Consider the following 27,035-nt stretch of genomic DNA (forward strand, 5'->3'; position numbering starts at 1 on the left):
CGGCACAAAGCTGCATGTTGCAGAGCGTGATTGAATAAGGCTGCTTTTGATACAAGCAAACGGATTCGTCTCGTTTGGTTCCTAAACCTTGCTAACTGCGGGGAGAGTTCTGAGAGGGAAGCTGAAGCACAGAGAAATATCTACATGCTCCAGACGCAACGCACATGCAGGCCTTGTGCAAGCCTTCAGACTGACGTTAAAAGCTTCAGAAACTGTTCCAAACTTTGCCTTCAGCTCCCACTCGCAGAGACGCACTTCTGTGAGTCCTCTCTGTCTCATGCTTCTCTCACTCGCTCACTCTCGCTCGGAGAGCTGAAAATAAATAAATTAAACCATTTCAGAGTCAGAGATAGTCGTTTCGCTTCAGTGGATCATCTGTAATTGTCACAAATGACAGAATCATTCAGACATTTTCTTTTTTGCATGCATGAACAACTCAAAAATGAAAAAGAGAAGGGGAAATGGATACTGGTAATTGGCTGTAATTGTCTTGTTTTTGAGATGGGGAAAAGCGCTTTTGCAGGTCAGATGGATTTAAATGCAAATGCGCACTGTTTTTCGCTTCACTTTAACTTTAAACCTGTCTCGCGTAGCCACAGCCCATTGGTCTGGACTGGGAAGATTATTTCTCATTTCCTCTTGAAGAAGAAGAAATTGCCCTCTCTCTGGAGGAGAGAGAGAGTGACACAGGAAGACATCTTGTGCTCAAGGTATCTATAATTCTTATATGTCATGGAGTATTTCACAGGCCATTTTTAATTTCAGCAGCCTGCACACATATGCATGCATGAATGAATGAACAATCTTTCTTTCTCACACACTCGCATACATTTTCAATACATTTTAGTTGTTTAACAGCACTGTCTGGTTTAAGATAGACAAATAGGCCAAACATAATCCTTCAATATGTCAAACTCCTGAAGACTTCCAAGGAAGCCACTTTATTTGCTATTTGCTATTCCTAGTTCATTCTTTATCTTTGTCATCTTTTTTCTTTTTAGCCTCTTTATCCTGAATTTTAATCCTTTCAAGTTAGCATTATTGTATTCTAAAGGTTCTGAGCCTCAAATGGCATGTTTATATAGCAAGCATATTACAAGCAAACATCTCAAAATCAAAGTTTGCAATCTGATTAGCTGGCTTCTGTACAGTATCATAAAACGATCATTAAAGGTAAGAGGTTGAGACAGACTTAATTTTGGTCAGAAAAGAGACGCAGCAAAATGAAAATGAAGAGTGTTTTGAGACACGTTTAAAAGTTGTTTTAACTCCGAAATTTTAAAAATGAGTGTTCATGCATGTACAGAAGTTCATTTCCACCAGTGAAATAAAAAAAAATTTAAATTGTGACCTTTTAATCTTAGAATTCTGAACTTTTACATTTTTTTTATTCTGTGGCTGAAACAAGCTTCCATATGCTTTAGATGCATCACAAGTGTCCATAGAAAAACAAATAAAAGACAGAGCACTGGAAAGATGCGTGAAGATGTGTTCATTCAAAACCATAAAACAGCATTAGTTCAGGAAAGTGCTGCACGGAAGACAGATGTCTCGAGACTCATTTTTATGAGATGTGCCATTCTGGAAATAACAGAAATAGCAAAAAAATTATGCACAGTTGCTACTGTAAACACACTAGGGATGCTTGACTTTTTATGGTTTTTCTTGTGGAACGTAAGGGATGTGTCATATAATATCTAATATTAAACTGCCACTGTCAGTTTCTACTCATTCATGTTTGATGTGTAATACGCATGAAGAGTGCTTCTTCAGTCCATTGAAATGTTATTGTGGGCGGAGCTACTTGACTCGATGCCACAATACAAGCAACATAGTGTCAATAGGCAAATCTTAGTCAAAATGCTGCAATGGGAGACCAAAATCCATACTGCAAGACTATATTCATAATGAATGTAATTCTATAAAGAAATTTCAAAATGAAGGCTGTAATACATCCCATTATTAGCAGAAAATTGCTATTGACCAAACAACACAGACTTTATTAGTATAACAATGCGACATTCCGGAAAAAAATGTAGCAAAATCTAATTCAGAATACTGAACTTGAATGCATTCATATATGGAAAGAGTTCAAGAACCTGCTTTTTTGCCTTTGTTCTGTTGAAAGTGCTCAGAAGTTAAACTTTTCCAACTGCAAGCGTACACTTCTGCCTAAAGCAACGTTTTTCACCTTTTACAGCAAAGCGTCTTATTTCACATCTCTTCCACTATATTTCTACTAATTAAAAGAGCAGAAAATGAGAAGAGATGAGAGAGCATGAGATACAATAAGACAGCAAGAGCAAGTTAGAAAACGTTTGACAGCGCTGCTTTGGGATTCAAAGCATGGTGTTATCTCTAGATTTTTGACTGCAAATGTCAAAGGAGAAAAGAGGGATTTGTAAGCAGGTAAGACCCAGTGTGCTGTTGTGCAGGTGGGCATGTATGTTGTATGTGCGTCTATGTATTGAAAGGTTTAGTGTAGAAAGTTGGCCCAAGGGCATTTTAAAGATATAACACATAGGTTACAGAACACATGCTGTGAGGTACGCGCACACACTCAGCAGCAGGTCTTCAACAAACACTTTTAAACCGTAATGCCATATCAAGGTCGGAGCACTAAATGCGTCAACATGCCATTTCGGCCAACACTCACTCCCGCAAACTGAATTAAGGCCAATCCACTAAATGTCACAATGTGGCCTTAAATCCAAAGACCATGCTTCTGGTCACCTTTGTTGGGTTGGTCATGAATCTTGCCCTGGTCTAATTCAAATCCTCAAATAAAAGCTGAAGATTGCTCAGAACTTGACTTTCCCATAGACCTCCGTGCACTTTTGGTGGAGGACTTTTAGGGTGAGTGCTCACTTGTATAAGAGTGTTGCCAGGGGAAATCACTACGATTGTCATGCACTGAGAGCTGCTCTGGCATTTAAAAGGAGCTCCTGAGACCGACGACAGTAACTTGGAATTTTCAATCAGCTTCTGAAATAAACTCTCCTCATCCTGGCAACGGAGTCAAGAACTCAGCCTTCACCCTGCGCCGACCTCGCACTTACACGCACACACTCTGACTCTCACTCTCCTGTTCTCCAGAGGAAGGTGGGATGATGACAATGGCCTATATTCAAACTCTCTGCTGCGAAATCGGAGACTTCAGAATAATAATGATTAATATACTAGAGCTTTGAAGACCACCTTATTAAGTATTTTGAGAAGGATTTTGGATTTTTATTCAGGTAATCTAGTGAGCACTACAAAAACTATGTCAAACGATTTCATCATGTGAAATGCCACGATGACGGTTTGCCAAATTCCCTTTTTGCATTACGATTCAGCATATGAATGTTTGACCCGGAGTCCATAAATGGTTCACCCAACCCATTTTGTAATAAGTCAATCATTTGTTTTACCCGTCTTATGCCCTGGTTTAATAATATGCCAAATGTATGTTAAAATTGCACAGACATTGCATCAGTGTTGTCAATGCATACTGAAAAGGGCCAGAAATTAACCAGGGGACGAGGCTCTGCGCAGCTAGTAACAAAACTGCCCCAAGAAAGCAAGTGATTTTATTTTTTACTTGGAAAATGTGATTGATGATTAAATAATTGTCGACAGATTTATAGAATTGAACATTTTGTTTTCTTCTTTTTTGCAATCTGTTTAAACACTGGGGATGAATACTTATGACATGCTATTTGGATAAGAAGAATTATTAAAAAAAAGTCAAATCAAAACTGTTAAACTTGATTTCAGTGCATTGAACCAAACTCCCAGAGAATCAAATGCCAACAATGCTGTAGTACTTGCAGTTGGTAAGGGCCTGAAAACTTTCAAGAAACCGCAGGCCATTTCTTGGTGCATCTTAAACTTTCAAACACTGGAAAGTTTAGAAAATGGCTATTATCTATTAGTAAGCAGCACAGAAAGCCTCATTCTCTGAGGTCACACTTCCACAGTTGTAGAGCCAAAGATCATCACCATCATAATGTAATATCCGCCCTAGTACATCAACATAGCTAGGGAGTCTCATTCTAGCAAATAAATATGTTACTTTTCAATCTTGTTGTCCGCTGATGATTTCTTTAAATAACAGAGTGGTTTCTCTATGACTCTAGCACCTTGCTGACAACATAAAACTCTCTCTCTGCCCCATCCATGACCCCTTTACATCACCTCAAGGTCCTGACATTACCCTTTTAGAAAGCATGGGGGCAGGAAAAAGGGAATGGAATAATTCATAGACTCTGCTACACAACTATACATTACTCTACACAACTACAGTACACTAGAAAATGGAGAATTAGAGACTGATAACACATTTGTTAAACTGATAAGTTACTAAAAAAAAGAAAATTGTCATTCCTTACACAAGATTGTATGACTAGTTATCTTTTTCCATTTTATCACACACTTAAAATATAGTGTACAAGTTACACAGACCATTTTTATTATACTTTTTTTGGTGCTTTTGTGTCCTACATATCATACAGGTTTGGAACAACATCAGCAACCAGTAGATCCTCTGCAGTGAATGGGTGCCATCACAGCTGTGGTGCATCAATTATTATATTTTGTTTATCATCATCAGTTATACTGACATCATCAAATACTGGTGTATTATTGTGATGTTTTTTATATATTATCATTCTGACGGCACCCATTCACTTTAGAATTTCCATCGGTGAGCAAGTGATGTAATGTTAAATTTCTCCAAATCTTTTCAGGTGAAGAAACAAGTGCATAAATTAACATATTTTAATGTATTGTTCCATTAAAGAATTCCAGACATTATCTCAAAAAAGAACCCCAGCTCCTCTGACTCGGACATGCTCGGCCACCTCTCAGCACACTGTGGCAGAAACTGGAGAAGTCGCTGATTAGATCAGAGAGTTACTCACTCCAGAATGAGTCATTCAGACCACATGGCAAGAATGCCAACACGTCACATGCCTTTCACTCTCCGCTGCCCCTAATCAAGAGCCTTGTTCAGCAGATGGGTGGAGGCAGGGGGCTTCCCACGAATAGAGAAGGGGAATCGCTTAAATGAGATAAGCAACAGCATGGAGGCCCTTGGCATCACTCTCTAATGAGGGAGAATTGAGTCCTGCAGGCTTTATGAGAAAACAGCTTGAAGAAGGCTGAACAGGGAGGTTTTTCTAAGGCCTTTCCAAGTAAACTTAGAGGAATATATGCTAAAGGTGAATTAACCTTAAAACCTTACTAACAGTTATATTTTATTCCAGAAAAACTGTAACAGAATACTATAGAAGTAATTATTATTTAAAATATCCCAACAGACTAGATGATCTGGTCCTTGACACTGAACTTGTTACACTCACTATTTATCAGTTGACACTAAATTATTACTTTGTATATCAACCTACGACTTTCATTTTGAAAAAACATAGTGCATAGTGTCTTGAAGCAAGAAAAACACAGCAACAATATTTCTTAAGTTATTCGAGGTCATTTCATTCAACAGAAGCAGTTGCCTTTGCATGAAATCAAAGAGCATGAGCCTGAGATCTATTATTAAGACATTAAAAGTAGTGGCGAGTTTTGAGCGGTCTGATATACAGTGTAGCTATGAAGAATATCTGACTGAGGGATGATGCAATTGACCAATCAGAATCCATTATTTGCAAAGAGCCATATTTAAGTGATCATTATAGGCATTATGATTTAACTTGTCGACAGTTTGATAAGAAACATGTTTAGTTGACAACAGCTATTAAAAGTTTGGAGTATTAATATCTCAACATTGCACGGAACAATATTTTTTTGGAGCAGAAATGTCAGCATAATTTAAATCTTCGAACAAATGAGCTGTATCAAGAAAAAAGCAAAACAGTACGATTTTTCTCTGTTTCAGTAATAGCATTATTTGTGCCTTAAACGACATAATTCTTATTCGCTTTATATTTGTACAAGTTACTGACCCGTGTCTTTGGAAATGGATTCAAAAATTCATGCATAATTTGCTTAGTGGATTTTAGTTTTTACAAGTGTATAAATGGAAGAATATTTATAAAATAAGTAAAAATAGATTTTTGTTATTTTGTGGTTGTATTTGCTCACGGTTTTATAAAATCATGCCTTCAACTAGATATACTGGCAAAACTGTAATGAGGATTTTTTAAAATAATGTATTCAGTAGCACTGTGCCAACTGCAAAATCAACTAGACATGATTGTCTGATAGCTTTATATCCTAATTTATCTTCGCCGCAGAGACATAGGCCTGTTTACATAAAATGCAGACACTATTACAGATTGCACGTTTTTGGCATTGAAATGCAACCACATTAAGAATAAATCAACTAAGTAATGGTTCCTCAAAACACATTTATTGTTGTATCCAGACTTTTATTTAGCAGACAAGACCTAGCTGAGGGATTCTATACTCATTTATGGCTTGCCGGCTTCAATTCATGATTAGCTATTTTGAACATCACCATTTTTGTCTCCAACCCCAATACATCTTTGTACTGTAATCTGAATGAGCTGATTCGGGTTTACTTGTAGATTATTTTTGTCATGCGCTTCCCAAGAGCACTTCAAGTGTGGAACTTCTAAGAGCAAGCCTGGGGCAAAGAAAGCGCAGGGAGATTTTTTGGAGAGTAAAAATCTGGGGAACACACAGTTTTTTTTCCACACTATAAGACTTTAGCAATCACTACAACGAAGACAACCTACTGAGATAAAATCACAATACCCTGTGAGTGTGAAATATCAGATTGCAATGCATCTGCATTTATGACAAATGTGCCACAAGTATTTTCCAAAGCAAGTTTAATTAACCACCTGTGCAGGATATTTACAAAAAAGAATACATCATAAAGAACTCTTACTTATCTTGCAGAGTTATTAATCATCAGAGTTAAACATATGGTACCTTTCATTGCATTCTGTTGTAATTATGGTGCAGATTATTTTTCATTAGGCATCACTCCCATCACAGATGGAACAAGCACATATTTTGAGCGTCATGAAGCTAACAGTCTTTTATATCACCACAAATAACTCAGGAGAAGGATTTACCATTTTTACAAATGGAATTACAAAGATGTAACACTACAAAATGCTCATCTTATGGAAGTTTAGGTTTAAAAATATTTAATGCCTAGAGATTTTTGCTATGTTCAAATCCTTTTTTTTATGCTGTTCAGCCCAGGCAGTCTCAAGCGTATACTGCAAGAAACCATGGATGAGCCATAGCTTTTTTCTATGGTTTTATGGCTACAGCAAATGCTGGCTGCAATGCATTCAGAATCACAGCATGATACCTACTTTCTTGTTTGAGGTTGGAGCCAATGTTCTTAGAGCTCAGTCTTCTGCCTGCGTGACTGACCTCCACATGACCCCAGTTCCTTTCTATGCATGTTTTCTCAAATGTTTTTATTTAACCAGCTTGGAAAAGACGGCCAGACAGACAGACGTATAGATAATGCTTTTCAATACAACATTCCGATTAACAGAGCAATCAATGAGGTGCATAAGAGTGCAACGCTACTGATGCAACAGACCTTGAGAGATACTCAGGAACATACTGTAAATAGAGCATTAACGATGGAAAGATTACAGAGCCACCGAGCATTCACATCTCAAGGATCAAATTTAACAGAATAGTCAAAACATTTTCTATCTGAATGACATTGTCCTGCAATGTCCTGCAGGATTATACATGTGGTTAAGAGATCTCTTAAGCCCTCATAAAAGAAACGGTCTTCACATAATGAGATCCCTTAGGTATCGCATACACATTTAAAAGAGGGTTAGAGGGTTATGGATGCAGCAGAAGGTACAACAATAATGCATGCCTTGCTGTAGGTATGTATGACCTAAATTACACATAGACACCATGGGCCTGCTTCAAACTGAACAATAATTTTCTAGTCAAATTGTTCAGAGCACCATTTTTTGCTGCCAAGCAGCAAAGTCATAAACAACCCTGATGTTAGACTGAGTGAAAAAACTCAGGCAGCCTTTTGTTTAACGAGCCACAAGTTAAGCATTAACTTTGTGGAACACGAGAACGTGTTACAAACAAACCCAGAATAACAAAGAACCACGTTCAACAGCATTTAATTGTTAACTTTGCTTGTCTCTGAGCATGTCACGAAGCTGACACTTTAACACACACTAACTGCTTCCCCTCCAGAGAGACTAACACAGACGCTCTCTGATCTGAGAACAGGGGATCAGCGCGTCTGTCAGGAGCTGTGGAAGAATAAACAACAGGAGCAAACTGGTTTTGAACGATGAAGGGGGGCAAAGGCTGTTATGTTGTCAGAGGAAATGGAATGTGCCGATCTGCCTGCATTTCCTCCTGCTTGTTCTGCTGACAACAAAAATATAACTTAAGCTTGGGAAAAAATCATGGCGTTCACTTTAAACATACAGATGGGCATACCCGTTTGGGTAAACATGGCTCTTTTTGCCTTTTATGAGGCGAGGAACTAAATCATAATTAAGATGGAGATATTAGTGCAAAATTCATAATTTAAGAATCGCCTCACTTTTAAACTAGGTAGAACTGGAATTGGCCACTCTCTGCAGAGCTTAACTAGAATTTGAATGAGGAATAAAAAAAACAACATTGATAATGTATTCTGGGAAATGAATATGTTTTCCATCTTGGTCCAGAAAAGTTCATTATAAGATATCCGTCTGTGAGTTCTATAAACTTTCTAAATTCAAGGCTTTTGAAAGTTTTTTTCAAAACTTTCAGGAAACACTTTGACAAAGCCAGGAGTCCAAATAGCAATTCTGCAGGATGTTTGCTATATTAAATTCTATTAAAATGAAGGACTTCAATAGATTCAAAAGGCTCTTCCTGCCAGATTTACTGAGGAAGATGTTGTTTCACAATAAAAAGTCCAGCATGTTAAAAAGTCAAGACAGGTGTCAGAGAACAGCTCACTAGAGTGACTAAAGGTAAACAAGTGCATTGACCAACACCCGGCAATATAATTATTGCTGAAAAGCAAAATAGAAAACACCAATTACCAGTTCCAGTCAGCGCTTAGCCGAGTTGTTCACTCTTCAACATCCAAAAAGCTACAGCTCAGCTGGATCGCCTAAAATGCCATCTTGCCGTTTTTCCCCTCAGACACTTTCCATTTGGCAGATGACATGAAAATGTATTTAATCATTGGACCGGCCTCAACCCAAAGCTTATAATTTAACAGCCTCTGTTAGTCTGACATACTTTCTCAGAAGAAAACGTCTATCTGCTAAAACTCCGCACACCACCTCAGCCTCTTGCATTAACCCTTCTGTCTGACAGCTAGTTATTAGCTCATTCTCTCTGATTGACCAGTCATTTTGAACTCTCGTTTTTCATTAGTTCCTCACCAGGCTTTCTAATGGGTCTGGTGGCAGATAAGCACAAAACTCTGGGATAGAAGCACAGCAGGACAGGATATGACAATGTGGGCTGGGGCCCTATAAAGTTTCAGCGCTGGTAAGAAAAATCTCATATGAAACGCCATGGAAGCCAGCTGGCCCATAACAGGAAACCGGTCCTGATAATAGTTATTTGTGCAGTGATAGGGTGTAAGGCTGAGAACGCACTCCTCTCAGATAAAGGCTCAGGGAGCACGGCCTACTAATAGTATCGAAGTGTGGAAAAAAGAAGGGGGTGAGCAAGGATAGCAGCGCTGAAAGCAGAAGAGGAGAATGAACTGTCAGTGAGCTGCTCCATCAATAGCACAGTGTTGTGGGAGTTCTACAAAAGGGCCATAAGGGAAATGTGTGAAAGAATTGTCAATACCCTCTCTCCACCCGATGTGGGAACACAATCTATAACGCCATCTCAAAAACACAACTCTTTCTTGCAGGTCTAAAAAAAAAAAAAGTATCTGGTGTCCAGCGAGAGTGAGGATTAAATTGTCGTTTTGGCATGGAAGCTGAACTCGCTGTACGGTCCAAAGCAGGGTCAGGGCCCTTAAAGCACAGGCACTGTTTGGAACGCTCAGAACCTGTGACTCACTCGGACTGAAAGAGACTGACTGGCAGCATTATTGTTGCGAGAATATTTTTGGGTCAAGCCAGATAAATCAGATACATTTCATCCTGGATGTCCAAAGTCTTCATTTTCTTGGTATTTACAGATAGCAACACCATTTCTAGTGGAATCGTAATTAATATTCCCTCTTGAGAGCTTTTCAGAAACCACTTCAAGTATGAAACAAAATAGTGATAGTCACTGAGCCGAGGACACAGTAAATTATAACGCATAAGGATATAAAGGCTTTTGGTAGGAACTGACGTCTTGTTTGGAATTCCCTATCCCCTGCAGTCATACTGAAGATACCTTTTCTCTTTTTCCTGCATTGGGATCTAAAAGCTTGAGATCACTTGCAAAAACATAACTTATGTGTGAATAATATGTGACCCTGGACCACAAGCTGTAGCACAGCTATATTTGTAGCAATAGCCAACACATTGTATTGGTCAAAAATATATATGTTTTCCTTTAATGCCAGAAATCATTAGGATATTAAGTAAATATGATGTTTCATGAAGATATTTTGTAAAAATTTGATTAGTGATATATTGCCAAGGACTAAAACGTTTCTCAATATTGGACCCTCAGATTATCTATCCACTATCCTAACAAACCATACATCAATGGAAAGCTTATTTATTCAGCTTTCAGATGATGTATCTCAATAATTTTTTTTTTTAAAAAGGGTCACTTTTTTTTTATTTATTAAAATTTGAGTGCCAATAGAGAATATATAAAGCTGAATGGACAAACGTTTGTGGAGCAAGCGGGAAAGAAACAGGACATGGGATATGAATTTGGATTGTATTCCATGTTTTGGCACAAAGCAGCAATGCTTATAAATTAGTGATTTGAGCCATTCACACATAACACATTTGTTTTGTCTACGGATGCATTTAAAGAGCCACATTTAACATTAAACATGGACACAACGACCAAACATATCCATCTAGCGTATATTTACACTTACTTATATTTATTTAAAATTATTTAAAAGTTTGACAATATTTCATATTGTTTGTGGAAAAGGCAAGAAACTCACATTCACAACCCAGGTGACTTCTTTATGCCTTGATGATGATGGTGCCAGAATCAATGGTTTATGTCAAATCTTATGATCATGTCATTAAGCATTATGTGCGCAGGGTAACGAATTTGGAGCAATTTAAAGGGCACCCTAAAAATAAAACAGAGTAGGGACAAACATTAGTTTTGTTCAACTTTTATTTTATTATTATTTATTTATTTATTTTCAAATTTTGAAATAAAAAACTAAATCCCAGATTTTCAATCTAGTCTTAAGCTTTTGGACCCCACAGTATATATTACAACGCTTGCACTTTTCTATGGAATAATAGCAACAAAAGAAGCCCTTTTAGGTAAAAACTCTATACCTGCTATAACAGAAGATAGATACAAGTGTGTTTATCTGTACGCTTGCAAAAGGGCTTCACATACACCAACTGCTAAATTCATATAGAGGGAATGATTAGTTATCTTGGCAGCGTTTTATATGAAGCCCATAAAATACTGCTTTCTCAAAGCCTAAGCCGTCAGCTGGATATATTGAATGCAAGACTGCCACATGGTCATTGTTACCAAAAGCCATTTTTCTCCTGGTTTCTATTCCTCCGCTGCTCTCATCCTTCTTTCCTCCTCTTCTTTGTTTGTGCTTGACTTGTTTTCCCTGGTGTTTTTATATGATTACAGCATGCTTGCTTACTGCAAAATACGGCCCATCATATATTTCGAAGAAACGTGCAGAAGTCCTGTGGATATTGTGTGTCATCGCTTTATTTCCCTCACATCTTTCTCTTCCATTTCTTTTCTGTCAGCCTCTCATGCACGCACCACAAGCATTCAGATACTTGACACCCAGGTAGGTCTCCTGATCTGTGTGTGTACGTATGTATGCGTGTGTGCCAAAGCATCACGATTCTTTCAGGGTCCTCTACATCTGCCTTTCAAATTGATTATCTCTCTCTCTCTTGCCGTCAGACACATAGGCAGAGCATCTATACATATTAAACACGCATGCAGACTACATAACCACAGATGGGTGTATTACTGAGACACAAGGGCAATCCATTTCATAGGTGGATAATTGGATCTGTCTTTGCAGAATAATTATAATCTAAATCATTCCAACTTTAAGCCACTCGAGTGCCTTGTTTGTGTGGGAATATGTGCCGGCGTGTAGCATATTATGGTAGAGTCGATACTGTGTATGTGTGTGTGCATGCATTATTGCATGAGGGCTGGAATTTCATTTCAGCAAACTCTTGATTATGAATGGCTGGACGATGCCGCAAGGAATTACTCAGTCACTTGACTGTCCGAGTCTCATGACAGCTAGTGTGCGTGTGTTATATATGTCCCTGTGTGTGAGGGAGATAAATGGAGAATTCTGAGGACCACACCAGACCTGACGAAAAAAAACAGCTTCTATCCTATCGTATAGACTCTGGTCATGTTAATGAAATATTCCAGGTTCGATGCTAGATTAGTTCAGTGCACAGCATTTATAGCGTAATGCTTATTACCATTAAAAACGAACTTGATTTTGTCCCTCCGTTTACCTAAAAAGAGCAAAAATCTGGGTTATGGTGAGGGATTTACAATAGAATTGAATAGGGACATAAATAGGTAATAATTTTCAAATAAAAAAGATTAAATTAGTTAACAAGATTACTTAACATTAATTATTTGAATTGTTTAATCAATGCTATTTTCAGTATTTACTAATAAATTATTAGAATAAAAAAATCTATCTTTTAATATTACTTAATATATAATTACTTATAAATTTTACATTTTTTAATGAATTTTTTAATTACATTTTTATTAAACAACATTTACAAAGATGAATAAATACAGAACCATGTTATTGCATTAACCAATGTAAGGTTATACTGTAGTTTCATAACTTTATTTCCACAACAGCATCAGACTTAAATAATTCTTAAAGAAAGAGAGTGCATTTATTCATTTTAATATTTAATATTAATATTTGCTTACCTCAATTTTGTTCTTTGTTTAAAAAAAAAGAGGGACAAGGCTAAATTATGTTTGTGGTCACTGGTCATAAACATTATGTCCACATTAGGCATTGTATCTTAATACTACTTTGATAAAGTGTTCTCCTTGAAAACAAAAGCTCTAACTTGCTTTGACATAGCTAATCAAGCATTCAGAAACCACATGTCCTTATAATAAATCTCTAACCTTCCCTAACTCTATTTCAAACCTAGATTTACTATTGTTATATTTGACAAATCTGCCAAACCCTTTGGGTCTTGAAGGCAGCGAACAACACAAACAGCTGTAATATTATAAGCCTCTGAGCAAAGGTCTAAGTTTTTCATGAGGGCTCTGAACCAATCGCCATGAGGAGGGCAGGTTCTGCTGGTCGGGGCGGAGTTTTCTAGACTATTTAAAGTGCGGCGGTGCAAAGTGTTGGAGAATCCAGTGTACCTTGGAGGACACGTAAGGGGGAGGCGAGCGCGTTATGTTTTGGAGACCTTGCGGGATACACACAGCGCAAGCACCGATGGAGAGAAAGGACCATTAGCCACAGTCCTGGGGAAATACGCAGGTACGCGTACGTACGAGGTGTTGTGTTGTGAACTTAAGAAGAGCTTCGCAAACAGCTCAAAATCGACTCGCCCTTTGCTTCTTTGTGCCGCGCTCTGCGCGACTGGATTGTTTACGCGCCCAGGTGCGCGTGGTTTATTGTGTTGTGAGGTGACTTACTACGGCTGTGTACCTAGACAGCATTTTTGGGCGCGTCAGAATATTTCCAGTCCGCCTCTCTAGCGTGACACTCACATAACCCTTTTGTATTTCAGAAGCAGTATTCCATGTCTCTTCTCTGCCCTGTTATTGATGGGAAACCAACTGGACCGGATCACCCACCTGAACTACAGCGAGCTACCCACCGGGGATCCATCGGGCATCGAGAAGGACGAGTTGCGTGTTGGCGTGGCGTATTTCTTTTCCGATGAGGAGGAAGAGCTGGACGATCGATCGCAGTCGGACAGCTTTAAAGACAACAACAGCCCGAGCAAAGACGGTCCGGTTGCGCTCAACGAGATCGAGTACTCGGCGTTCTGCTGCCAGGAATGTATATACTCCAAACTGCGAGAGAACGAGGACCTGAATGTTTATTCGGTGAAAACTTTATTGACCATGTGCAAACCCGGGGATCTACTGGAGTTAGTGGCCAACGCACAACCCCCGCACTGGGCGATCTTTGAAGGGGAGGACCAGGTTATTCACCTCTACAAGGGGGAGATCCGCAAGGACAGCTTATTTGAGATCAGCTGCGGTCGGCAGGGCAGGATAGTGAACAATCGGTACCGCTACCGACCGCTGCCAGCTGATTTGGTGATGCAGAACGCGAGCGGGCACGTGGGGCTCAGCAGCGGCGAGATTTGCTGGACGAACTCGGAAAGTTTCGCAGCCTGGTGCCGTTTCGGCAAGCGGGAGTTTAAAGCGGGCGGGGAGGCGCACTCGGTCGAGCAGCGCTACTTTCTGAAGGTGCACCTGTCCGAGAGCACCGCGCACACGCTCATGTTCCGCAGCCTGGAGGAGATGATACGCGAGAGACGGCGCGTGGACGCCAGTGGTATTCTCAAGGAGCTGTCGCTGGTGACCGGCAAGGAATGAGCGCTTGGGACTCTCTGCATGCCTTGAGCAAGGGCTGCTTACCTTTATTTCAGGACTTTGGGAGGGTTGTGCGTATTTGTGTGAACATGTTTTTGGCAAAGACAACGCCCCTTTTGGTTGTGCTGTGAGAACCGATGGCCCCGCTAAAGTCACCCTGTACCTTTAAAAAGGAAAAAGATAAAACATAAGGTGAGCCCTCATCACAGATCGCCCATGAACCGATACAGCCCCCTCAAATTCGCACCCGAGCCCTGCTGCGGCAGATGGTGACCACGATGCGTTCGTATGTCTGTGGCAAGCCGTTTTGACATTTATTCTTTTTGACTGACTGTCATCTGTGTTTTGTGTTAATACTCATTATTCTCCATTAACTATTCAAATCGTTTCTAGTATCCATTTGAGTTGTCCCAGCAACATTTGAATATATGCTAGTGTTTTCCAACCGACTACTAGTAACCTTTTAATCGCACTAGTAAGTCTTCTGTTTGAACTATAAAGAAGCCATTCTAACTACTTATTACATTTTAAGTCAAATGCAAATGCTACTATTGAGATGAAGGACGTTACTTTTAACGGTTGAGATCAATAACAATGGCTTCTAGTACCTAGCGAATGGTTACTAGTCAAGCTGGAGTTGAATAGTTCATATTTGAACCACAGATCCCAAATTTTTACCCTGGGATAGTTGTCATTTTTACAATTGCCACAATCGAAAGAATAATTAGGATACAGTGAAATCAACAAAGAGCACTCGTCTCGATTGGGCTACCATGTAAATGAAGTACTGGTAAAGTTAAAGAAATAAAAGTAAAACAGCTTGCCACATGTCTCTTATTTGACTGAACTCTCGAGCTTTAATATTAAACGTGGAGCTCGGTTATTGCGCATCTGTCCAGCTGCATTAGTTCCTCCAAACCCCTACAGGCGACAACACACGAGCCTTTGTTTTCATTCTGTTATTAACAAACGCAGCGAACGTTCTTCTGTTTTTGGAGTCCATATTTTTGTATTTCAGTTAGTACGTTAAAAAAACTGTTTTTATTTAAATAAACGTAGATTGCCCTATGAAAATTGCGTTGGTCTCTAGCTCTTTTTCATATTGTTTTGCCTGCGTACAAATGCAATAAGCGAGCACGTGCTGGCTGAGGTAGCCTCGCGCGAGTGCCTAACCGATGCATTACAATTCACACGTCAACCTTCTGTAGTGTTCACAGTATCGATCATCCCTTCATTTGATTTTTGATGGATTTATTTCCCGCCAGCAGGGCAGTCGTTTGTTATCATTGCTGCATTAGTATGCCTTATGGGCAGCTGTTGATGCATGGAGACGCTGTCCTTTTGTTCCTGGCTTGTTATGGTCGATGATGATGATCATCAGCAGCAGCATGTTTCTAACTTGGACTCGTAGGAGACGCTGTTACTTTAATTATACATATCAAGTTTATGACCGCTCTGCTTGTGGTCCAGAAGCCATACATCCAAATTAACTCCAGTTTTGGCTGCAAGGTTTGCATTAAGTAATGGGAGGGCTGTCTGTATGTGTGTGTCTGTGCACATAGGCACTCTCTAGCGCTAGTAAATACGGTCATGCTCTGTTTGTTTTCCTATTAGAGGCTGTAGGCTGCAGCTGGGATCATTTATGCTTTATGCTCAGTGAGGCTTGATTGGCCCACAGGTCTGTGTGGCTGGACCCTTTACAAAGCTTGTGCTGGCCAACACTAACAAGTCATTCAGAGAATCAGTTTGTATAATGCAAGGCCGAAGTCCATTTTTAGAAGGTTTACCTTTTTGTGCTGCGTGATATGAATTTATGTCCAGCACAATGTAACAGAGTGAGCTGTACGCTTGTGGATTTACACACTGAATGGATATCCTTTCTGCCTTTCCTGTTAGTAATCTATTTGAATATTTACTAGATTTGCCAGGCTATAGTTCCTCTAGCGTGTGTTCTGCATGTTCAATTCACATACACTCTTTACCGTTTATTCCTTTGTGTGATTAATTCCAGGTCAGGCTGTTAATCATGTGTCTACATCATGCACAACATATTGTGTCAGGTGTGTCAGTTTGAGCTGTTAATATGGAAAGCTGGGCGATTATGTGAATGAAAACAAGTGTGACGGGTTTCTAACGGTTGGGAGAGATGTCAGATGAGTTCATCATAGATGTTACAGACTTGGGCGAATTCACTGAACGACTACAGCAAATTTTACATCCACAACCCAACTAGATGAAATAGTTTTTATGCGACGAATTGTTAAATTAATTATCACTCTATTTTTAGTGCAAATTAACTCCCTTTTTACAGAAAAGAGGCATCTTATGTTATTTTCTGGCACAATAAATAATGTGCTTGTCTGACCACGGAAAACAGGCATTGATAACGTCATTAAACAGAAATATATACATTTTCTTTTCATTATGGCATAAATTATTCCAAGCTTTTATATACATACTGTAATCAAACACTCACATTGATCAAAATGGTGTACAATTACAGTAAATTATATCAGATCCTGGTATTCTGAGCCATTTTCCACCATATAAAACCTTACTGTACTTGTACTGACCTGCAAGCCTTGTTAGTATGCACTTGACACTCAACTGACAAGTACGCTTGAGAAACACCAGCCATTGACACTCACACACTCATTTTCTTTGGCTTACAACGTGTCATCACCATTGTCTCTACCGTCTTGTCTCCAACACATTGTTCGCCAATCCCAGCAGCCCCACTAACCCACTTTTTCACTAGACGATTTGTGGGATCCCCTTTCTTGACATTACCCCACCCCCGCCTCATTTTCCCGTTCTCTGAGCCTGACAATCTGTCACCTGTACCAATTGCTTTTTTTTTTTTGCTAATGCTGGAAATTTAGGATAGTGGGGCAGCGGGCTATATGTGGAGAATGAGGACAGGAGTGAAGGAGCGATGGGCTGAGGGAGTAGATGTTGCCAACATGAGCTGAACAGAATATCTTTAGCCTGAAACAAAGTCTGCCTCTCAGTGATATGCCATATGTGTGCCGTCCTGTTTGTGCGTGTGTTTGTCACACTTCGTAACCTGTTACTGGGGAAACCTCAGCCAGTCATTTAGCTTGCGTCTACTGAATATTGTTTTACTTGAAGCCTGGAGAGTATGAGGAGTTCTTTAACGGAAAGCTTGTTGTTTTTGCGTTGATTAAAGAACTAACGACAATGCATTTGCTTCTGCTGAGGAAGAATTATGCATAGCATCTGTGCTCCACAGAAATCATGCTTCTCTTTCAGACTCGATCGGATATTCATTTAAACCAGCAGGCTAGCTGGTAATCTGGCCTCAGGAGTAGAGGAGGAATTCAGACTTATTTGTGTGCATTTTTTTTCCCTCTTTCCGATTGTCAATTCAATTTCACAGCATTTTTAAAGAATTTGTCTTTGCACAGAAAAGAAACTACGTTTTTTATTATATCCTGGTATAAGGGTGTCGATAAACAATTTTTTTTTGTGGCACAAGACAAACTTTCCTGGTAAAGATGTAACATATATCCTTATTTGTCCATGGAATCGATGTTTGTTTATCAATTTCATAATAATTTTCTCTGAGAATATTTCAGCAATCAAGTCTTGTATGTTTGTATCAGCTGTTTAGAATAAGCACTAGCATAGCCATATTCACAAATAAGTCTCTTGGTGTAATAAGTCGAATGGATTTGTGACTGAAATAGTTTGCTTTACTTGACAGTTCAGGCTTACACTGGTTTCTCACACCGAAATAGTAACCAGATATTTTTTTATATCCGGTGCCTCACAGGTGTCCCCTGCCTCTATTTCTCTCTCAGCACATAATTATCAAAGTCACAAAGGCAATGTCATAAGAATGACAGAGCTTGACTGGAGATGGACACAGTGAGAGAAATATATACGTATTCACAGACGTTGTTTTAAGCTTTTTAAACTCAACATAGCTGGTCTACATTTTAACTAATGATTGGTCCAGTAATCATTTATTTTTGCTGAGTATTGACAAGTGACGTTTGGTTCCATTCATGGTTCTCGCACGTTTTAGTGGTAGGAAATCATAGTAACATACAAGTAAAGTAGTAGTATTCTGCCACTACAACTACAGCGATCAGTGCAGACTAATTCTTTTATGCAATATTTTAAATTATAATTCTCTCCATTAACAAAAACCTTTGACTTTTGCCTTCAATCAATCTATTGTACAAAACAAACTTGCAAATGATTTCTGTCATTCGTTAACAATGAAGCATCTCTTTGTTGCGTGTGCAGTTTATATAACTATTTAACTCTAGACCAGTTATATAACTCCCATACTGTTTTGGACATTTGAAGTACCATGCCACTTAATTACTGCAGTACATGAATATGTGATCATTTAGTACCATGGCAGACATAATAATGTGTCAAAAAAGGTCTGGGGTGGCACTATATATATCCACATATTTCTTCTGCGTGCAGATGAATCTTTAAATTTCTATAATGATTCTGTACTGCTAAGGGTTCATAGAGATAGACTGTAACAGGACATACTGAATCGGTCAGAGCTACACTGTGTAGGGGATCCTTAGAGAGTAGATTAGACTCTAGGTCATATCATATTATAGGCTCTTTTTATAATGCCACAGCATAATGCGCCACATTGCAGAATTCAGCAAATTCTGTTTCACGCTTCTAAGCGAGAGAGCGCTGCTGGCTGTAAAAGAACGCTGTCTGATAAAAATTCAAGCAGAGTTCCAGAAAGCATCTACAATGACTCAACAAAATCAACATATAGTGTGTGTGTGAGGCGAGCAGCCAGCTAAGACTTGCATTTTAAATTGCAGAAAATGTTATTTTTTTGCCGATCGATCATCACGTCAGAGCATGTGCAGACCTGTTCAGAATGAATAGAGGCTCTCAGAAAACTGCCGATGGACGCTGTCGGAGGTGTTGTGCCACCTGTAGAAGAATGAGGTGGATTGTTTACGCAACCCCCAACAGCCTCATTATGTTAATACTTTGTGTTCTTGTGCGAGTCCCTGTGGACCCCGACAGTTTCCCCTTTTCCCTTCCTTTTTATGTTTACTCCGCTCCTACTAGGCTCACATCGGCTTACACTGGGCCACGCCAAAATTCTTGGTCTGTACCCAATTACTGCAGAAGTGTTTGCTCCTCTTGCTGTCTCCCTCTGCACCGTACAGTGAACACGGACAGCGATGGCTAGGGAAAAACAACCTGCCTCATGAAAAATGACAGCTCTCCTTTAAAAAAAAAAATGAAGCAATCTCTCACCAATCTCTCTAAGGTTTGGATCAGAAGAGTCCTGCTTCTTTTGTGAGGTGAACTGAGACTCTGTGTAGTTCAATGTAGATGGTGGAGGGAAGGGTTCTTGTGAGACACTTTAGCATTGTAGATTCTGGTTCTATAGGAAAGAAGAGTCACAAATTATATATAATTATCTTATAGACTCTTATAGACATCAATGAGAATGAATGGAGAGCAAATAGAGACTTTTTTTTCCTTTTCGTATTTAGTATTTTTGTTCATAAAGTCAAAAGGTTATTTTGTAATACACTGACTTTTATTGTATATTAAAACAGTTAAAAGATTTTACAGAAGAAAGCAAGTCATACAGGTTGGAACAACCTGAGGGTGAATAAATGATGATAGAATTTTCAGATGAACTGTCGCTTTTAAGCATTTAATGCTATTGAGTACATTAACTAGAATACTTTTGGTGTCTGATTTGTTTGCAGCACATTTAAAGAAAGAGAGAGAAAAAAGAGAAACATATTTCTGATGCATTTTTAATTACATTGTTAACAACTAGTTTTGCCAGTTTTGAGTCCAGTTATTTACACAATTAGCAAAGTAGCAATTGTCACTGGGTGAATTTTCAGAGGTCATAAATATTTCATATTATTTTACCATACTTTAATTTGTTTCCCTTTGCATGTCATCGCAGCTGAAGGAAGAGTTCACAAAAAAAGGGAGAATTTCTTTCATTTACTCACCGTCATGTCCCTAACCTTTATGACCGACTTTCTTCTGTGGAATCCGAAAGGTGTATTTCATAAAAGAATATCCAGGCCACTCTTTCAGTATAATACAGGTGAATGAGTAGTGGTGCTGTCAAGGTTGAAAATTACAAAAACGAATGGAAGATTCAAATAAAAAAATAAAGAATTTAGTAGACTTCACATGAACCACTTACATTTTTTTTGGTGCTTTTATAGTGCTTTTTGACAGCTTACGAAATAGAATGTCCAGCATTCTTTTTTTTTAAAAAAAAAGAACTTTTTGTGTTCTAATCAACCTAATTTCTAAGATGCCACAGAACTGAGTAAGTAATGACAGAATTTTCTTTTTGGGTGAGCTTCTTTTCATTTAAATCTCCTGTGAAAAAGCATGGTCCGAGTGCTTACATTTTTCTCTGGAGAGTGCGTCTGCATATTGATCATAGCACTGCTACTAATATTATACGGTTTTAATTGGTTTCGGCGCACTTAAATGTGGGCAAAACAAATCAACAGGAAACTTAATTTAGCAGTTGGGGCACACCGGCATTCACAGACACATGCAGTCTTGCCCATAACTTTCCATTCCTCCTCTCATATTTCACCTGCTCTCTCTGTCTGTGAGTTAATGAGAGAGTCAGAGGTACAGTATTAGATGTTCTGCTCTCTCTGCTGGACCAAGCACCTTTGTTTCTCCTCTAGTATCTCACACTCCCATTTTTTTTATCAGTGTTTGTTACATTTCGCACACTGGCACATAGTTTTTTCAGCATGTATTAGCGCGGATACGTATTTACCCCCTTCCTTTTCACATCTTGTATTTCTCCATGCTTGGGCTCGTTTGCTCTTTCTGCCAAAGCCAATCACATACGTTACTGCCGTGGCTTTGAATTAACACACATCTCATCTAATGCTTGCAAAAACATCTACTCATAGTGCACAACGGAATCCTGTTCACATTTTCCCTGTTTTTCCTCTCCTCTTCCCTGCCTTCGGTATTCGCAGTCACATGTTCAGCTCAACCTTTCTCCCCCTCACTCAGCGTCTCGCTTCATTCTCTCTGTCCTCCTTCTCCTCGGCTAAGCACTGCATTTATTTCTCAGCTTGACCGTCCTTTGACCGGGAGAACTTTCCCCCCTGCATTTTATCAGTTGCTCCTCCGTAACAGCAATCACACACCCCATAGGTGTCCCCTGCCTCTATTTTTCTCTCAGCACATAATTGCCACAAAGTCACAGAGACAATGTCATGAGGATGACAGAGTCTGACTGGAGATGGACACGGCGAGAGAAAGATATGCGTATTCACATATGCGTTTTTTTGGCCCTTTAAACTCACACTAGCTGGACATATTTAACTAATGATTTGCCCAGTAATTACTGACAGTAATTGTTAACAATGACTTTTGCCTCAGTAAACTTGTTTATTAACAGTTAGTAATGTAGTTATTAAGTTTAGGTATTGAGTAGTGTAGAGTGTGGTCATGCATAAATACTAATTAACAGCCAATATGTTAATAATAGGCACGCTAATAACCACCAAGTATATAGTAAGAATTCCTACGCTTAAGTTCTTGCACAAATCTGGGATTTTGGGGGCAGTTCATATTAGTGAATAAAACTAATACAGCACAATCAGTTTAATTCAATTCTTGAATGAATGACTCTGAGTCTTTTTAGAAGATTAAACACGTACATGACATCCGTACATCTATCCATTCACCAAAACCATCAATCTATTTATCCATCCATTCACTGTAGGTTTGTGGGAGAGTGCAGTTTAGTTACAGAATTGTGTAAATGGGTTCTTTTTAGGGAATCAAACACATACAACCAATATATAAGCGTGTGTGTGTGTGTTTGTGTGTGTGTGTGTGTGTGTGTGTGTGTGTGTGTGTGTGTGTGTGTATATATATATATATATATATATATATATATATATATATATATATAGATAAGACAGTTAAGTAATTAAAAATGTATTACAATTGATTTTTATTTTGTAAATCAATCACATTAAATTGTTTAATTGACAGCCCTAATTTTCTGTAGTTTTAATCAGTTAATTAAAATTCACTTGTTTTGATTTCTCCTATGTGCTGGTCTACATTGCAGAGTTATGGCACCATAATATATTTTTTGCCTTAAAATATATTAACCAGGCCTACCTAAGGCATTTCCAATTAACATTTCCAGAAAAACAAATGGTTTATTACATTTTCCCAGGTCAACATATTTTAGTGACCCTGGAATAACATTATAATCCAATAATTTAGTCTTGATTATATCCCTACACCTAATCCTAAACTTAGTAATGAGTAATCAGAAAAAATGAGCATAAAACTATAAACTGGTTCTTCAGTTTGACTGGTTAAATGAATGTTGTTTCATGGCCAGCAAATATGTAGATCCAGGAATATGTCGCATTTGGTAAAATCAGGTTCTGCATTAAGGTGCAGTGCACAAACAAGGTACACAAGGAGCTAAATGTCAATTATTGAAGACACTGATGTTTGCAAATGCAGTGTATCCTGTAAGCAATAGCATTATTTGAAACTAAATTGCCGTTTTGCAGAGTGGACAAAAGAGCTGTAACATCAGCGAAGGACTTGAGGACCCCTACTTTGTGATGAGGCGCAGTTCAAATTGACTTATGTTACGTTATGGCACTGTTCTCAATTACCATGGGCTGAACGGTTGGATGCGTCCCACTCTGAGCAACAAGTGTGATTCCATAATATTGGGTCTGGCATTAAGTGTATGGACTGCGCTACGGTTGGTTATCAAAGGAAGCTGCAGGGAGTCTGATTGCAGAGGTTTGGGATGAATGTATCTAGTGATGTAACCAAGAGCCTGGCTTTGAATTATACATGACTGGAAGACTGAAACCTTCTCAAGAGAAGACTATAAACAGTCACACAAAACAGTATGTATAGCAAGCCTGTTTAACTGTACTCTGTAACAACATTCTGCACAAAAAAATTACTTATTCTGAATTACAGCCAACTGTTCAGAAGGATAAAAAGAGTTTACCGAAAGAGAAAGCACACCTGGTTGTCTGGATGCTTTTATTCGATACATGCTGCAACAGTGAATGGAGAGTGACTTGAAGCATGCTTTGCCACAAAGTCCGGAGAGTGTGTGAAATATTCATGCAGCACAAAATGAATCTAAAATAGAGCCCTCATACATTCTGTAAGCAATGAACTGCATGGAGAGACAACACGGCTAAATCAAAATAAGGCTCTCTGGCTCTCTGCTCTGTAGTCATGGCCTCCTGTACGTCAACCTCATTTTCCTCAGTTCAATATTTCTCTCAACAGTCTGCTGCTGAATATTATAATAGCTGAATTTCAGGCAGCCCTATGCATCTGTGAACTAACTGCGAAACCAAATGTTGACCATGTGATGAAAGAATTATTCAATCATAACTCCCTGGCAGCTGTATCAGCATGCTATAGGTTTCTTTTAAGATATATCCATGCCAAGGCACGTAGGTTACTATGACCCCTAGTATGCATCTTATCATAGGCATCATTAATGGCGCACAGCTGTGAGTGACATGTTGTTTTTTTCTCAAGCACATCTTGTTTTAAAAAGCCAAAGTCATGCACAATGTTGTCTTTGTCCGTGTACTTAGCTTTCATCACTGCCTTTTACTTACAGTATGAACACACGCTCCTGCCATAAACAAAAACACACTCTCATGGTCACACACACACACACACACACGTCCAAACATACAGACACATTACACCAAGCATATTGAATTTCCTATGATGAAGACAAGAACATCACCATGGCAACGTCACAGTACCTCTCCCTTCCACTCTGCCTGTTTTAAAAGAGGAGAGGATGAAAGACAACAAGAGAGAAGCAGAGTTTAAAGGGATGAAGGTGGTCAGCGCATCATTTCACTGATAACCGCTGCCTTGAGGCTTCTGTGGATTAGGAGGAAAGGTAGATACATTTCAGGCGAGTGAAACCTACACAAAATATGTGCTAGTCTCTGAAGAACAGCAAGCTTGAAGCATTTTGAATGCGTACACATGCATATAGAGTTTAAAGGGATAGTTTACAGCAAAGAAAAACCTCCAGCAACCTCCAAACCGCTATGACATTTAAAATCACTCACACAGCCAGCACGTTTTCGCTAACTATTTTTGTATTCCAGAAGAAAGAAAGTTATACAGGTGACTCAGCATGAGGGTGAGTAAATGACAGGATCGTCGTTTGCGGGTGAACTGTTTTTCGTAACATGAAGCTACAGACTACATCCATCGTGAAGTTAAACGTAACAATGTGGGAAAAGATTTCAGTAAACAAACATTAATGTGTGCACACAGGCTGTATTTGAATGCATAATGCTAGCTGGAGGGCAGAAGACAATGAAAGGGGTAAAGTAAGAAAGCTCTCGAGGCAAATTTCTGAGTGAGTTTATCATGCCCAAAAACATTCCAATGCATAGTAAGAGCAGAATGCGTAAAATAGATGCAAAAACACAACGATTGGAACAAAAGCCATTTTCATTTCAAGAAAACGACATCTTTAATAACCTCAGTGCTATAAGGAGACTCATAATTACACCAGTAGGAGGCGATCAGTGACCGTCTTTACGAATGAGTCATTGACTCCTATAATACACGGATTCATTCAGGGACAAAATACTAATGAAAACTAGTGCCAGAAATACCTTCTGTGCTTATCTAAATACTATTAGAATCACTGAATTGCGATTAATATTAATTTCTATTAATATGTATTAAATAATTTCTAGCTTTTCTCTTGATTGCGCTGCTTTATAATAGTGTATGTTTATGTTAGAACTTTTGTCCAATCATATTTCAGCTGATGACTGACATCATGTGTTGCCAGGGTTTATGAAATCTACCTTGAAACTTTCAGAATCAACGGTGGGGACACCTGTAGCTTAAAATAAATGTCAGTGAATATTTTGCTTAAACCTATCAGACTTTGAGTCGGCAACACTGAGGCAATCTAGCACGCTTATAAGAACATAAGCATTTTCACGTCCTTTGATTGGATAACTGGACTCTGAGCTTGCAAACCGTATCTGTAGCAAACCGCACAAGCTAAAATACATTCCCGTAGATTTAACAGCTGGTTTTTAACCTACAATGGCTGACAGAGGAAAATAAATTGATTTGAGTGCAAATCTAAAAAATAAGAAATTTTCTAGATGGGCTGTTTCTGGCTGTTTGTCTGTTTGTCTGTTTCATTCATACTCGTCACCAAAGGGCGCCCTCTTGTAGAAACTCCACAAGTGAGACTCTCAGTAGTAATAGAACTTATGCCTTTTTCCAGCAAATAACTTATATGGACAAAGGTAAGGCATACAGCTGTCGCTATAGCTGAAAAATTTAGTTAGAGATATTTTACCTGATGAAACAATACAATAAGCTATGTCTATTTTTTTTATAAGAATAAAGTATATTTATAATGTTAATCGAATTCTACCACTGTATAGAATGCTATAAAATCATTCTTTGATATGAAACACTGTAAGATAACAAAAGTAAGTTATTTTAAACACTTGTCTTAAGTGATTTGGACTAAAAACATGTAATTAAATGTTCCCTTTGGCAACGGGTTTCAAAAGAGGTTCACACACACTATCACACCGAACAATTACACATGTGCTGCTGTGGTAAATTTATTCATCACACTGATTTTTTTATGGCAGCAGTGTGATATACATGTCACTCTGTACAGCCCTGCATGGTGTCATGATGGTATTAAAATATGGATTAATTAAAGTGGGATGCCACTGAAATCCACAGCCCACCACTGCATAAAACAGTAAAGAAAGCCCCCGGGTAACCTTCTATTTCTGGCAAGATTCTGAACTGTCCATCTGAAGGAAACTTTTCAATCCCATGAAGCCAGGAGAGGATTGGTGAATGGCAGGGAACTGACACTGGTAGGTCACATGACAACACGACAAATGTAGAATGTCTGGATTAGATTCATACTATACAGAGCATACTTTTTAGTCATTGATAAAGTAATTAAAAGAATCTTTAAAAGAATACCTATTTAGTGATTTTAGACAGTCACTGTGAAACGTTAGATCATATACTCTTATACTTCAACAACACTGATTCATTCAGCACCACTACTGTTTATACTCAGAGATTTCATTTTGTTCAAAGTCTATATGTCAATATCAATATTGTGACTTACTCATTATTAATTGTTGTTTTTAAACTGTTTTGTAAAAACAGTAGCACACTTGCAATCATTCTCTTGATCTGAATATCTGTGATTAAAATGATTTTCAATACAACAACACACCTGCTCGTGTGATATTGCTTAATTATAAAATATCACT

At 38.6% G+C, this 27,035-nt stretch overlaps 1 protein-coding gene and 1 long non-coding RNA gene across 2 annotated transcripts in view; one reads left to right on the plus strand and one right to left on the minus strand.

Moving 5' to 3' along the window:
- LOC122325296 overlaps positions 1 to 9,133 on the minus strand; it is a 73,300-nt gene extending 64,167 nt beyond the window's left edge. The window contains exon 1 of the long non-coding RNA XR_006247281.1: positions 9,015 to 9,133. This is a non-coding gene — a long non-coding RNA (uncharacterized LOC122325296). The remainder of the gene's footprint in view (positions 1 to 9,014) is intronic.
- A 4,320-nt stretch (positions 9,134 to 13,453) lies between these two features.
- lratd1 (LRAT domain containing 1) lies at positions 13,454 to 18,965 on the plus strand. Its single transcript, XM_043220478.1, has 2 exons — positions 13,454 to 13,612; positions 13,866 to 18,965. Exon 2 carries the CDS (start codon positions 13,903 to 13,905, stop codon positions 14,683 to 14,685), a length of 783 nt encoding a protein of 260 aa, XP_043076413.1. The 5' UTR covers positions 13,454 to 13,612; positions 13,866 to 13,902; the 3' UTR covers positions 14,686 to 18,965.
- The last annotated feature ends 8,070 nt before the right edge of the window (positions 18,966 to 27,035 follow it).

This window comes from Puntigrus tetrazona, chromosome 20 (genome assembly GCF_018831695.1).
Source record: "Puntigrus tetrazona isolate hp1 chromosome 20, ASM1883169v1, whole genome shotgun sequence".
Lineage (NCBI taxonomy): Eukaryota > Metazoa > Chordata > Actinopteri > Cypriniformes > Cyprinidae > Puntigrus > Puntigrus tetrazona.

Coding starts and splice junctions, on each gene's coding strand:
- lratd1 (XM_043220478.1), top strand. CDS start 13,903: ATGGGAAACCAACTGGACCGGATCACCCACCTGAACTACAGCGAGCTA.